The sequence below is a fragment of the Gambusia affinis genome, linkage group LG09 (assembly GCF_019740435.1).
Source record: "Gambusia affinis linkage group LG09, SWU_Gaff_1.0, whole genome shotgun sequence".
Taxonomy (NCBI): Eukaryota; Metazoa; Chordata; class Actinopteri; order Cyprinodontiformes; family Poeciliidae; genus Gambusia; species Gambusia affinis.
The window spans coordinates 15,124,344-15,139,718 of NC_057876.1; the positions used below are offsets into that span (position 1 = coordinate 15,124,344).

Below are 15,375 nucleotides of genomic sequence, written 5' to 3' on the forward strand. Positions count from 1 at the left end.
CATGGCAAAACCACAGCCGAGTCAATGCGTCTCGATGCATTGACTCGAGGTGCATCGAGACGATGGGGGGGGGAGATGAACTTTCCCCCCCATCAACTTCCGAAAATACCGACAGTTTCCGAAAATTCCGACAGTTTCCAGACACCGGTGTCGTGGAAGGACAACCTTACGTTCTAAAAAAAAACAACAACAACAAAACAAACTTAAAGGCCTTCACAGAATTGCTATATTTATAATGAAATTGAATTACAGGTCAACTCAAGTAATGTCTGATGGCAATCGCTCACTCTGAAGTTTAATCAGGCTTATCATTATGAATGCAAACCAAATTTTTTACATCTCTATAAAAATTTTTTTTAACTATGCTTCATTTTGCTTTTGCTTCACAATCATACTCTACCTTATGTTAGTGTGTTGCATGAAAACAAAACAAAATGAGCTGTCGTTACATTTTTTTGTGATTACCAAATGTAAAATTTGTTTTAGGGGTATGAAAACTGTTGCAAGGCACTGTGCATAAGTCTGACTGATGCATTTCTGCTTGACTTATGCAGCTTTTGTGACCTTTTAGATTAAGACTCTGGATCAAACCACAGTTAATGACATATTTGAAGTCAGCTGGTTTTTGAAAAGCATGTGACTGTGTGTAGCTGTGTGCCTAATCGGTCGCGCTGTGCCTGGGGCAAGACAGGTGGAGCTGGTGGCATGAGACTCCCCCCTCCGCCTCAAAAAAAAAGAGAAAAAAAATCTAACCCTTAGGGGCCAGAAGGCCCAGCAAAGCAGGAGAGTGGAGTAGGTTTCTCTGCCAGGCACCAGAGCATCGTTGCTGGTAGCAGCTGGTCCTCCGCTCCTCCCCCCTCTCTCTCCCCTGCATGAGCACCCTGCAGGCAAGGCAACAGGAGGGGTGAGGAGGTCAAGAGGCAGGAGAGAATGGGCAACATGCAGCATAATCGCCTTTTATGAAGTGGGGAGGACACAAGCAGAGGGGAGATGGGTCTTGCAGCTCTGACACAATGCAGCTGACTACAAGCAGTAATGAATTAACACATTAGCTCCACGACTGGGGCGTTCGGGAGTAATCAGCTGCTCTTAAACACAAACCCTGCCTCCAAAGCCCTCTCTCAGAGATAAATCACTCATATGCAATTAAAGCAATAACAAACTAATTGATTACATCAGTCATTTTGTCAGCAGGATATCTGTGAATGCTTTTCTGTGTTGGATCGATGACTTAAAAGCAGAGAAACTTTTACTTAGCACTCACAGCCTGATAACACAAAGGTTAACTTGCCCACAAATAGGAAGAGACAATTCTGAGGGGAATCCTTGTGTCCAAACTCAAACCATGTGTTCAATTATCATCATCCCTAAATGATCATCAGTAATGCTTTAACTCTTTCCTTCACAATCCCAGACTCAGCCCCCCTGATTCTGCTTTCGTCCATCCCTATAATTTACCTCTGTGTGGTTGCCTGTATTTCTTCTTCTTTTTTTTCCTTTTTTTTTGCTGTCTTCCTCTTCTCCCTCCCTCCATGACTTTTAACCAGCGTGAAGAGGCAGCCATGCATTCAACCATCAGACAGATGAACATGGTCTAAGCTCTCACGCAGAGAAGAAGCATATTCTTCCTCATGAGCAGCCAGAATCCAATGTGAAGTGAAACAAATACCCATCAGGGAATATTTGAATGTGAATATGTGCAAAGACCCAACAATTTATATTTAAAAAAAAAAAAAAAACAACTCTGTTTTTACAATAATCTGCTGCAACATATTGAGCGCTAAACTTTTGCTGTCATCTGTCCTTTAGAGAGGAATAAAATATATCTCCTCCAATAAAGAGACTCTTTAGGGACTGTAACCTTCATATCTGGTAATTAAAATCCTTTAATATCTTCCAGGCAAAATAAGTGACATTTACAGTGACATTTTAGGTGTTTTTTTATTCTGCTTTTTTAACTGTCTGTCAGATGAATTGAGTCCATGCGTGCGGAGCAGCACACCAGTCTTTTAGTAGCAGCCAAGGAAAGATACTTGATCAACTGTTGTGGTTTTTGAAATGGGTGATAAGGCTCTCTCAGGGCACCATTTTAAAAGGAAATATATTAATGGCACACAATTTGCTTCTTTACCTGTCAGTGAGAAAACAAGAGCATCCATCCCCCGCCATGACAGAACTACCAAGTTGCTTTGCTCAATGTAAAATATAGCTGTACACTGGATAACATTTGTTAATCTTGGAAACTTATAATGATTGTACTCAACTGAACTGTTCTAAGCAGAAATATATCTTAAGACATTATATGAGGCTTGTGAAATTTTTATTTTAAAAAAAGAGTTATTCCCGTATCTTTCTGGCATTAGGAACACAATGAGATAGGAAAAAAACATCAAACAAACACATAGGGTAATTCTTGGGAAGCACTTCACCAGCAAATAACATATTTTTTTGTTCTTAAAGTTTCTTAAAAGTTACATAAAATATTATATCTTAACTTATCTTTTCCTCAAATACTGTTTGAGTGGGAAGTTCATGTGTTTCATGTGTTTCATGTGTGACCAGGGTGGCATTCATGCAAGAACCGCCACTGATGATGATGATGATGATGATGATGATAGTCCTGTCCGGTCCCTGATGGGGGATCCCGTTGCTCTCTTCTCATCCAACAATCCCACTGAGCATGTCAATATGAAACACTATCCCTCCTTCACCGAGGGGTGGCCGTCCCACCCATTAAAGACAGGCTTATATTAATGCGAGAAGCTTATGTCTCCGTGAGAAAAGATGGAGAAATTAGTAAATCACTGCGTCCTATCACGCTTTTAAGGAGATTTATACGACTTTTGCTGGATGAGCTGAAGGGAAGCTGGACAGTAAAGCTTTGTTTGCCCAAGTTTAAAAAATTCACAGCTTTGCAAATGCTGTTATATGGCCGATGCAAGTGTCTTTCAGCTTAATACTACCTATATTAAATAGTTTAAATATTTCATAAGGGCGGGTTTTTAGAGCGAGGGAGGGGAAATCGTTAGCTGCGGTAAAGTTTCATTAACTGGTCCCCATTTCGCTGCGAGGCAAACTCATCTCCTCTTATTGTAATAAAACAATCTCTGTCTTTCTCCCGGTGCCGCTCTCCGCTCGTCTCCCTCTCCCTCCTTCTCTTTTACATCATAATAATACACTACATCCCCCTTAAATGCACTATTACTTACCGCTGCCTTTTCATATTGTAACATCACGGGCACTTTAGCGACAATATAAAAGCGTGTCATTCATTATTCAGAGGCAGCCGGCCTCGTCCCCTCCTTTTAAAAAGTCAGGCGCTCCGCTGAAATTGATAACGGCGAGGAGACGCGCAATAAAAACGCAGCCCCCGGGTACCGAGCTGCAGCCCAAAACCCCCCGATTATGCAGATCAAGTGGTAATTTCTCAAACAAATCGCACTCTTTCACTCTTTTGTTGTCGCTTCTTTTTTGGACTTTTGGAATCAGGGTGTCAGCTTTTATATTGCCTCTGGAAAGAAAGGGGAAAAAAACTAGAAAGGAGGATTGATGTCCCTGCAATTGTTCATGCGGGCTGTAGCTTTTTAGAAACTAAATATTTTGCTCTGAACAAGATGACCTTAAGACTGGTTTAACGCCGAATGTACTTTTGGGGCTTTTCTGGGCTGGCACTCTCCTCACTATTAATAAATCCATATAAGGTGTCAGGACGTGGGCTGTGGAGCTTCATGGTGAGGTGAAATATAACGTCTCGACATCTCTGGATTGTTACAGATTACCAACACCAATCTTCTTCAGTGAACGGGACACCTTGTGTGTGGTCACTAACAAAATACAATAATTCTTCTTTTTTGAAAAAGCAGGTATTCGGTGAAGGCAAATTCATCCTAAAGGTAATTTCCTCAGATAAATTAACCTAAAAAATAAACACAAACGTAGAAAATGAATATGTTTGTATTTAAAATATGTACTTTCATGCCTTTGATCGCTGGATATGAAAAACAATCACCTCTAATGCCATAAATCGACAATGACATCATGGGGTGAAAAATACAGACAAATTTGCATGGAGGATTTGTGATATTTTTCTTTACATCAATCCAATGTATTTATTGTCGATTTTTACTAATATTGCAACACATTATTAGATTCTTAATGGACAACACACTTTGGAGTCCTGTTTTTTCTTAGAATATTTTTTGTCTTGTTTTTACACATTTTTTAATCCATTTGAACTGTTTTATTTTGCTCGTTGGTTCTAGGTTTGCTTCCTCTCTCTTAGTAACACCAGCTGTAGATCATCAGCCTCTGGCGACCTACTGATTGTGATCGCCTTCCTTCGCATGTTTATTTACTTTTAAAAAAGCAAAACCAGCTTTCTAATCGTTCAGAGTGTGAGAACTGTAAACCCAATTTACATTATAGGATCTGCGTTTCCATGCTGTTGTTCCTTGTAGTTTTTCTCCTTTTTTGTGCAGTTTCCATAGGGATACCTATTTAAAAATGTTTTTTACGCAGACTTTGTAGCTTTATGCTGGATGTGAAACACACTCACCCAGCAATGAATGTACAGTGACAACAATGGAAATTGCCCAGTGAAGGTCTATAAAATCTATGTCGATTTTGAATGATTTGTGGTTTATGGAATAAAAAAAAAAAAAAAATAGTATTGTAACAGCTTGAAATATTTTTATCGGCACAGTTCACGTTTTGTATCTTTTTTTTAATTTTATAACACTTCGGGTAAACTTGATGGTGTTCGGCTATTCGTCTTTTTATTATTATCTCAAACTAAATTCAGGGCACCAACTGTTCAACAAGTGTCGGGATCGTAATTTATGGCCAATTATGCCCAAGACATTGTCGAGGAATGTTAAAATATGTTTTATGAGCTGCATGATTTAGCTGCAAGAGTCATCGAGAGAAACATAAAATTGTCTAAAACGATGACAGCTTTAACAGACCAATTCTCCCCCATCAAAAGCCACCGGTGAGCTCACATATGGTCAGGGTGAAGCAGCCAACACTCTGACTCCGTCCATATTGCCAAACAAACACCTCGGGCCTTGTCCTATCCCATCATATTGCTTTATAACACTTTATTGTAAAAGGCAGGATGTGACATTTTCAAAAAATATATCTTATGTGGAGTATATTTATATTCCCATTTGAATTTGGAGAACATGGCCTCACATATTACAGCTGTACGAAAATATGATTTATCAATATTTTGATGATTTAAAAAAAGCAAACTTATAAAATGCAGTCAATTAGATTGTTTTTCCTTGGTTGTAAAAATATTAGACAAGAATAGGAATAAAAGCACAAAATGATCCGCGTTAATATAAAAAAATAATATACGTTTCTTCTGCTTAAACTATTAAAATAGAGTTAAGAGTCTGAACATGCAAATATGTCAGCCATCCGTTTGTTAAAGTGCTGTAATGTGATCGCTTAAAAAGCCACCTGCCGCATCCAAAGCCGATGCACATTTGTCTGTCCATGAGACAAGTTAGTGAAAATGAGATTAGCCGGTCACTTTGGGCGCCTGTTACATTGAATCTGAGCGCTTAGCAGCTTCCAGAGCCCGGACACTTTATCTGGAGTAGCCCGTGGCTTTCCCTTGTCAGGTCATTTAATGTGGTCCTGGCTATCACGGGAACAAATAAGGCCGCGTAAAGGAAGTGTTTGCCAAGCTCAATGGGTGCTGCTTGTTTTCTGCCAGTGCTCAACACGCACCCTTTTTATTTCAAAGAGCAATGAAATGGTTTTGTCATGTCATCGAATAAACGTGCGTAATTGCGCACTGAATTGCCATCAATCTGATGGTCCTTTTTCAAAAAACATGACAAAAATATTTCAGGCTGCACATTTAGGGTAACAAGGTGAAATTCAAAACCTGCATTTATTCAACAGTTTAAGCAACACTAAGAAGGAACGTTATATATATATATATATATATATATATATATATATATATATATATATATATATAAATATATATATATATATATATATATATACATATATATATATATATATAAATAAATATATATTTTATCTGACGTGTTTTATTCATTTCAAGTAACATTCTGCGCAAGTGATCTGTATCTTACAGCCTTAAAGCTACGAGACAGTTTTCTTGGGAGATTCTTATTCACGTATATGTGAGATAATAGAGTCTGAAGATGTGTCAGAAAAAGCAAGAGGACAAATGAGGCTCAATGTATGTCTTACTTGAAAAGCTTACATAATGATCAGTTTAGACTAAACACAACAAACCTTATAAAAGAACGTTTTGGACACCGATGTCAGAGCATAGTTTGTAATTTGTCGGAAATAATCAAATTCATTTTAGTTCTTTGGTCTTTTTTTTTTTTGTTTGAGCCAGATGAATGTTCAGAGTTAAAGCGCGCGTCTTATTCTGTTTTTATGTTATTAAAGATCCTTAAATGAAACTCTGACTCACTCACAAGGCCTAAAGATGCTGTATCTTACCACATATACATATAAAACACTCTGACACTCGTGGTTGTGGGAAATCTTGATTATTGTGCCAAAGCCTGGGCCTTCCCCTCTGCTGACATTCAATCAGTCATTCCGGTGCCAGCCAATGAAAGGTGCAGAGGGATGGAGGAGGACGGAGCTCCAAGACGGAGCGCTTTGACGCGCTGAGAGGAGGACAGAGCGTCACATCTCTCCAAACGCCCATCAAACTTTCGGCAGAGAGGACTCAGTGCTCCAGAGGAGGCCTGTTAGAGAGTGCGCGCTGATTTTTTTGGACATGCCCAGCGATGGAGAGACTTTTCACGATGAATTTTGGTACAGTTTGACAACATTGTGATTCCCTTCTGAAAGCTCCTTCTCCACGTTTCCACATCCTTTCAGCGACCGAGCGAGGGATGGAGCAAGCACCAAGCGCGCCGAGTCCTCCTCCAAAACCAGTCAACCACGAACCCATCAGCTTCGGCATCGACCAGATTCTGGGAGCCGGTTCGGAGCCGGAGAGCGGGCGCACGCCGGGCAGACAGAGTGGATCGGATTTAAGCAACGGGGACGCCTATTATAGCTTAGGAAACCCGAGCGGTGCCAACGCACCCTCATACACAGCGCTGTCTATCTCCCTCTCTGGGATCATGCCTCCAGCGGATGCTTCAGGTTCGTACGGAGAGAACAGGAGTCTGGGCAGCCGGGGTGTGATACGAGTTCCCGCTCACAGACCTGTAACGGCCCCGGGACCCCCGGCACCTGTCCAGAGCGCTGTTCCCGGGTTTGGAGGACTGTGCTTCCCTTGGATAGGAAACAGGTTCGCCAAGGACAGAATATCAGGTAGGCCAGCTGCAGACCTAATGGGATCCCCTCATTAATATTTGATCATGTTTAAAACGGCAATAACGGCTCCTTTACCAATATAACGACAAGCAGCTGGTTGTTTTCACCCAACAAGCAGGGCTTTGTTCATTACATGAACAGTTTAAGAAAATGCATTTACATATTTAAAGAATTGGACACCCAGAACCACAGAAAGAAATTATTATTCATAACATTAAACATCAACACGACTCAACTCAATTCAACAAAAAATATTCATAGAACAGGAAAAGGGCTTACGTTTAATAAAAATAAATGTACAATAAAGGTATGCAAAAAGTGGCAAAATGGAAAGGTACAAACTTACTTTAAACAATGCTCTGTGCCTCTGATTAGTTGGTTCAGTCTAGGATTTTACGCATCAGATGAAATGAGCAAAATTAATAATTGAACATCAAGAAATCAATTTGACTAAAATAATAAAAATTTTTCAACAAAAAATCGAGAAAAAGTCTACTATCAGTATTAATACAGATAATAACACTGTACTATATAAAACTCAGTGTTACCATGTGCTGAATCCAGCATATTAAAAATATAAAAGTCAGCAAACAACATAGCACATAGAGGGAATGTTTAAAGTTTCAATTGTTCTAAATTACGAATTATTGTAGTTATAATTATAAATTATAGCTTATAATATAGCTAATTATAATATGATGTAGAAGAGCCCAAAGTAGTTTTATTTAATTAGTGTGAAACAAAAGTTAATATTATGCTAAAATATTTTTGATTGAATGTTTATTTTTCTCTAAAATGTATTGTTTATAACCCTAGAACATATATATATATGTAAAGCTCTTGTTAGTTAACTTTTATATTAATAGAGAAACTAGATAAATAGGAAGCTGTAGTCCAACATGGCGTACATTATGAATGATCTTCGGCCTTGGAGCTCATGAACTGAAGGAGTGTGTGTTACATATTGTGAGTGTATTTCCTAGATTTTTCGCTCATCTTCTCCCTTCCGCCTGGCAGCGGCTCTGGTTCCTTTTGCAGTCACTCGGCGGATAGGTCACCCGTATCAGAACAGGACGCCTCCGAAGCGGAAAAAGCCCCGGACCTCCTTTTCCAGAGTCCAGATCTGCGAGCTGGAGAAGCGCTTTCACCGGCAGAAGTATCTGGCCAGCGCCGAGCGGGCGGCTCTGGCCAAGAGCCTGAAGATGACCGACGCGCAGGTCAAAACCTGGTTTCAGAACCGCAGAACCAAGTGGAGGTTGGTAGGAAACTTGAGACGGCGTTTAAGTTGTTCTGTTTCGCCCGTGAGCTTAGTGTGTAACTTTAATATTTACTTGTTTTTCCTTTTTTTAAAAAAAATTTAAATATTAGCTTACTTGTATTTATTTCTATCCCATCCACATGCAAACATAACTATTCAAGAAATATTTATAACGGTTTAGAAAGTTCTATCTATCTATCTATCTATCTATCTATCTATCTATCTATCTATCTATCTATCTATCTATCTATCTATCTATCTATCTATCTATCTATCTATCTATCTATCTATCTATCTATCTATCTATCTATCTATCTATCTATCTATCTATCTATCTATGAAACTTTGTAAACTTAGCTTAAGACAGATCCTTAAACCTTGCGTTATCAAACTGAAATTTGATAGCATCCTGTCTTTCTCTGTGATCTTTAACGCCATTTGTTTTCCGTTGCAATGACTTCCTAAATGTTTTATTCCTCCTGTCGTCTTTCAGGAGACAAACAGCAGAGGAGAGGGAGGCGGAGCGTCAGCAGGCCAATCGCCTGATCCTGCAGCTGCAGCAGTCCGCCCTCCAGAAGTCCCTGAGCGAATCCGCGGTGTCGGATCCACTGTGCGCCCACAACTCCTCCCTGTACGCTCTGCAGAACCTCCAGCCGTGGGCCGAGGACAGGGAGTAGGGACAGATAAATTAAATGAAACCACTGGGACTTACTTTGATTCATGCTGTATGGAGGAACAAATGTGACTTGAGACTGAAGCATGGGTCCCGTCTATTTAAGCGGAGGATTTTAGAACGGGAGATGAAATTCTGGTGAGTGATGCGTACTCAGAAGCAGAAACTGTGGATTATTTTTGTTTTCCACCCCGGGTGGAAAAATCAGAACTTTGCAAAACAAATCTGAAACAGACTTATTGAAAAAAAAAAAAAAAACTGCCACCCTATTTGTTCTCATATGCTTGCACTTATTCTGTTCATTGGAATAAGACAGGGAAGAAATGTCTTGTATGCAGTTTGTATGAGGGATGTAATTAATGTCACACTGTAAAACATGAGATTATATTGTTTTATGAGTGTGCTTTCTCTTAACACCCATTTCTGGGTGCGTTGGCTCTGCAAAATGTGTCAAAGCAGAAACTAAACCTCATATTGTTTCTCATCATTTTTTCATTTCTGCGGTGCTTATTCAGGTCCCATTTCTAAAACACTTCCTTTAATGCACTCTCACAGACCTGCACATATAAACCTGCACATAGAAAAAGCAACACTTGGGCCAAACAAAAAGATGCCAAAAATATTGCATTTTGGGTGGAAAACGTCGTTTAAGCTGTAATAAAACGAAGACAGGCTTCAGGAAAATCTCACCCATGCTGTAAGTTAAGATAATAAAGGGAGTGATGCATGCTCAGAGATGTTGCTAAAGTCTTTTCATATGCACATTATTATGTTTTTGAATCAAGCCAGAAAACTCTGTTTTGTACTTTTACTGTACATGTGTAAATAATATTATAAACTGTTGTTGTGATCTTTTGTTTTTCAATCTCGCTCCTTTCTGGTGCACAAAAAAAAAAAAAAAAAAAAAAAAGATTTTCAGGTTTTTAACGCCATTATTATAATAAGGTGAAGAGGGGGGGGGGGGGGGGTATCATGTGTAGTAGAATTGTAAAACATGACATGAGTTGGTTTGTTTTCCCTGAAAAGTTTATTGATAAATATGACTTTATACAATATTTCAATACATACATCATTTGAAATGACAGTTTAAATTGTCTATATGCTTGTCTACCTCTCTGTCGTCTTGTCTGGATTTCTGCAACTCATTTAGATGACATTATTGGCTTAGCACAGTGAGTAAAAGCGCAATATTTAAATCTCTCATTCCGGCTCAATCATCAAAATGATGGCTCTTGTTTGAAAAATGGCTTCCATTCCTCCAGAATCAGTGTTGAGGTCTAGCGCTCGGATCTTTGCCTTCCTCCATCATCCTTCCTCCCCTCACAGTGAAATGTTGGTCACTCTGAGTCAATGTTTGATTTTTGAACAAGACAGAGCCGAAGACAAAACTTTTCCGTCTCTCGAAAACATGCTTCTATTCACTGAAGGATCCTCGACATGAACTGATTTATACACGTGCCCAAAATTAAATTGCTTTACAAGCAGGGCGTGAACATTATGGCACCACAAACAAACACACAAGAACATGCATATGTGTTGCTCTCTACCTGTAAGCCAACTGATGTGCTCTTTATTCAGCAGATATCGAGACAGGCAGCATAATTACAGAGTTATAGCCACTCAGACAACAGGACAGACAGGTATCAGAATAAGAAATACAGACAGACATCAGAGAGTAAGAAAAAGCCACAAAAACAACAAGTAAATACCTATAACACAGCTTAGTTGTTACAACGGTCAGGAACTGACTTATGATGTCTTAACGGACACTTAGCTCAGCGCAGCAAAGCTATGGGCTCTCAAATGTAAGCATTAAGACAAACTTTCCAAATACACACTAAATACAGTATAATGTGGGCATCTGCCCTACATGCTTCATAAACTTGCTCATTTTTGGTGCACTGTTACATGAAATAATGCTGTAAACAGATCGTTGCTTAGGATAGTTCACCTGTAAGCTGCATTTTAGATCAAAACAAGAGACAGACTGGCCCAAAGGAGAGACTGGCTGCATATTTACACAGTGGCAAAAACCCCCAAAACAAATACAGTCCAAGCTGAAAGTAAGCCACAACAGTGATAAATGAAGGAGACAGAGACGAGGTAGACACTCAGAGAAAGACCAAATGAATCTGAAAGAGGATTTCAAAAACCAGTGAAGGTTTGTTCAGCAGAGATACATTTCTAAACCCAAAGTGGCAGTTAAAGCTTCTTGTTTCACTTCTCTCTGAGGTTTTAATGTTTTTGATCCTGCAGACTTTTGTCCGTCTTTCATTCTCCTTATCCTTTTTCTTCCCTCGTCTCTTGCTCTGTGTTTTCACCTGTTGCTCCGCCCCCTCCTGGCATTTGCCATTTAGATGACATTTTCAAAAAGCTGCAGAGACCTCATGATGTTTTCATCCTGTGCAAAAAAAAAAAAAAAAAAAAAAAAGAGAAGAAACGAAATTAAAAAGCTGACTTCAGATAAGAGAGCCATCCAACAATCACCCTTTAATTCATTTTACGAGCCACTAGAGGGCGGTATAAGGCAATAAAAGCTTAATGATCTCTCTCAACACAAACACACGGATATGGAAGATAGCAAAGACCATAATTAATAGCCTCTATAGTGAGACTTGCAAAGGTGGGAGGCTTTTAATGAATGGTGAGTAAAGTTAGTTTTATTGGAGGGATAATATTGTGCAGATATTTGAGATGGTCAAATCCAGATTTTAGAGATAAAAACAAAACTACAACCACAAACTCAGAGTTTTAATATTTTTATAAATAATAATTTTGAATACTGTGTGGGTCTCTCAGTTTAGATACTTTGAAAGATGAACTCTACCTCTTGACAAGAAAGGATGAATTCATCAAGCGTGACGACACCGTCTCGATTCTTGTCCATTTTCTGTGGATAGATGAATGCAGGTTAAAGACAATCAAGGATATTGCAAATATATTGTCCCTTTACCAAAGTAATACTTGAAATTTCCACATTTTGTGACATTAGGATATTTTAATGGGATTTTATGATGAACACAACAATTGTGAAGTGGAAAGAAAATATGTAAGGATTTTGGATTTTTTTTTTGCAATTCCATCTGAAAAGTGTGGCACATTTTCCAAATAATGAACTTTGTTGATCCATGTATTTGCAGATTCTTTGAAAACAACGGATTGGAGCATCTTTTGGCATACATTTTCAACTTCTGTAACAAATTCTTAATTTTTATCAAGCAACATTCTGGGTGACAGGGAGAATTAATTTTATGCCAGAGAGTTTTACGTATTGACCAAAAAGTTCAGATTTAGCCACAGTCTCTTAATTGGACTTTGGTCTGGACTTTGACGGGGCCATTCTAAAATACTTTGATTGAAATCCTAAATTCAGATAACTCCAGAGTTATCATGAGGCTCTTCAGCACTTGGTCACTTCAAAATCATGTACTAATTTGTATTATTTGTCACATAAAATCCCTGAAAAGTTTGCGGTTTTAACACAACATAACATTAGAAAAAGTGTAAATTCTTAATGCTTTTGTAAGACGCTGAATGTCTAAAATACTTCTACATTATGACACAAAATTGTGATATTAGCATCATGTTTAGTTTGGACATCTCTCTAAAAGTATACTTTTCCTAACTTCTAGTTGTATAAAGCATAGTTTTCTGTTGGTGTCACTCCTCGGTGTTTGTGTTTTAGCAGATTTAGATGTAGAAGTCACAATGTTCATACTTGGAAGAAGGCATCCACATGTTGTTTGGGTGCATCAGTTTTCAGGACAGGGTATGTGTATTTCCCCATCATGTCATATATTGCTCTGACAATGTCTGTCATCTCCTGTGAAAAAAAACAAAAACAACAAAAGACGAAACTTAAAGAAGTCTGAGGTGTAAAAGCCCACTGCTGAAATAAAAAGCTGAAAAAAAAAATTATATATATATATATCGCAAACCTCTTTGTTGATGTATCCATCTCTGTTGATGTCGTAGAGATTAAAGGTCCACTGGAGTTTCTCTGTGACAGAACCTCTTAGGAGGATGGATAAAGCTGTAACAAAGTCCTGGGAAACACAAACACTAAGATGAAATCACAAACTGTAAAACCGCAGACAGGGGAAACACATTCACATGGTGACAGTCAGCCAGAGCTGTGGAAAGAAATAAACCAAACCTCAAACTTTATTGATCCTGTGTGTCCGGTGTCAAAAGCATTGAACAGGTAGTGAGCGTAAGTGCTGGCATCTGGAGCGACAGATAAAAAGGGGCAGTGAGTAAACCGAAATGAGTCAACGCAGAAGCAACGGTGACACACAGTCCTCACCCCCATGTGGAAAAAACTGTGAGTAGATTTGCTTGAAGGTTTCCTCGTTGACAACTCCACTGGGACATTCCTGAAAGGAAAGAGGGGCAGGAAAACGGACAGAGGTGAGTGGGATGTGCCTGAAACAAGAATCAGACATGAAGACAAACTGGATATAATGTTTCTGTATTCTTAATATATTTACATATATTAAGAAGGAAGCAATAAATGTAATACAGTCGAATAACTTGAGTAAGTTCACACAAAATGAAATCAATTATTGTTCAGATATAGAATTTTTTATTGTTATGTTGCATAGCATTAACCTAATTTGCACCTCTTTCTTCACCTTTGTTAGCTTGTTAAAAAATAATCTAATATGATATTTTACAGGATTGAAAATGACATATTTACAGAAGATAAACAGTCTTATGTCTTGTTTTCATTGCACTTGTAAAGTCTCTCACATTCTTGAAGCCCCGGTAGAGAACTTGGAGCTCTCTTTTACTGAAATTGGTTTGAGCTTTGAGCTGGTCGAGGCCCTCTGGCCGATGGCACACAATGGTCATCTCCAAGTCATCGTCGGGTCTGTCTGAAAAGAAACGCAAAGAGGAACACTTCCAGTTAACATCACGATGCTAATCATATCATTTTGATACATTTTGTATGTCCACATTTTGTAGTATGCAACGTGATCCTCAAAAGTGAGCTCAGCCTTTGTGCAGCCTTATTTTGCGTTCATTAAATTCTTCCAGTTAATCGGTAGAAGAGAGGATGAGACATGGCGCTGCAGAGAGGTAGAGGTCAGATCAGCAGCTCTGTGTTCGTCCTCTGTTGGGCCTCATCATTACCAACTCATTATCCACCTCGCTGCAGGGGAGGGGAGAAAGGACACACCACCGACTTCTCTCACACACACGGCTAAAGGTGAACATCCCAGCATAAAGTCAAATACCTTCCCTCCATCTCTTCTCTCTAACAAACCCATCTTCACAGCTCTCAGACCCCTTAGCCATCTGCAAAGTAATAATTATGCATACTGTTATAACTGTGCATAATTTATTAGAAGTGCTAATAAAAATTCAGAATATGATAAAGTGGTCATAATGGGAAGTAATAAAAGCCTGGAGCAAAAAAGAGGAAGAAATCTCTGAGATGTTTAGATAATAAAAAGTGATGTTTAATGAAGGCCCTTTCAAGATGATGTCAAAGAGACAGAAGAGTAGGATGAGGATCTAATATTAGAAATTTATCTGCCTTCTATAAAATATCTGCAGTGGGTCTTAAGGCTGCAGGACTGTGGCACAGAAACCCCCGTAAATAAAACTTATAGCCCTCAAACACGGGTTAGAAAACCTTCCATGGTGTAATTTAACACAAGTGAAAATAACTTTTTCACTTTCTTGAAAGCTCTGTTCAAAATATAAAATCTCAGCATCAGTTGGAGAAAATCTTTACTTCTGGATGTGGATGGTGATTTGATCTGATCTGATTGTTTTAGTAGCAGTGGATTTGAAGCATAAAATGTGATCAGAACCTTTTATTTCAGCTTATGATTAATGTGTAGCTTCAGGTTCATTGTGTTCTTCGCAATCAAGACTTTGAAACATTGGCAGTTTTGAAACCGAGACATTTTTATATCTGTGGGAAAACCATTATGGCTTTGCAAAGCCTCATTACTCCAGCGCCTCTCTGAGTTTGTTCTCCCAATAAATCACGAGGACAAGGTTGAAGTGCAGCTACAGTTATTCTGAGTTGCATCACAGTCGCCAGTTAAACAATTAAAATCCAGCATACAATGAACAAAATGTTTACACCCTTGATACA

At 38.8% G+C, this 15,375-nt stretch overlaps 2 protein-coding genes across 5 annotated transcripts in view; one reads left to right on the plus strand and one right to left on the minus strand.

Annotated features, from left to right (window-relative positions):
* Nucleotides 1-6,665: 6,665 nt before the first annotated feature.
* On the plus strand, nt 6,666-10,128 carry LOC122836639 (T-cell leukemia homeobox protein 3-like). Its single transcript, XM_044126350.1, has 3 exons — nt 6,666-7,329; nt 8,350-8,587; nt 9,084-10,128. The coding sequence occupies exons 1-3, from the start codon at nt 6,903-6,905 to the stop codon at nt 9,265-9,267; spliced, it is 849 nt and encodes a 282-aa protein (XP_043982285.1). The 5' UTR covers nt 6,666-6,902; the 3' UTR covers nt 9,268-10,128.
* Nucleotides 10,129-10,795: 667 nt separating this feature from the next.
* LOC122836640 (Kv channel-interacting protein 1) overlaps nt 10,796-15,375 on the minus strand; it is a 42,381-nt gene continuing 37,801 nt past the window's right edge. For all 4 annotated transcript variants that reach the window (XM_044126351.1, XM_044126352.1, XM_044126354.1 and 1 more), the window contains exons 2-8: nt 14,016-14,140; nt 13,570-13,639; nt 13,420-13,490; nt 13,202-13,309; nt 12,982-13,086; nt 12,091-12,153; nt 10,796-11,664 (exon numbers count right to left, since the gene is read on the minus strand). In XM_044126351.1, coding sequence (XP_043982286.1) covers nt 11,617-11,664; nt 12,091-12,153; nt 12,982-13,086; nt 13,202-13,309; nt 13,420-13,490; nt 13,570-13,639; nt 14,016-14,140 — 590 coding nt within the window. In that variant the 3' untranslated portion in view covers nt 10,796-11,616. The remainder of the gene's footprint in view (nt 11,665-12,090; nt 12,154-12,981; nt 13,087-13,201; nt 13,310-13,419; nt 13,491-13,569; nt 13,640-14,015; nt 14,141-15,375) is intronic.

What these genes read in the sequence shown, in the direction of transcription:
- LOC122836639 (XM_044126350.1), top strand. Translation starts at nt 6,903, where the DNA reads ATGGAGCAAGCACCAAGCGCGCCGAGTCCTCCTCCAAAACCAGTCAAC. An exon ending in CGCCAAGGACAGAATATCAG is followed by an intron (nt 7,330 to 8,349) that starts GTAGGCCAGCTG and finishes TCCGCCTGGCAG; the next exon opens with CGGCTCTGGTTCCTTTTGCA. An exon ending in AACCGCAGAACCAAGTGGAG is followed by an intron (nt 8,588 to 9,083) that starts GTTGGTAGGAAA and finishes GTCGTCTTTCAG; the next exon opens with GAGACAAACAGCAGAGGAGA.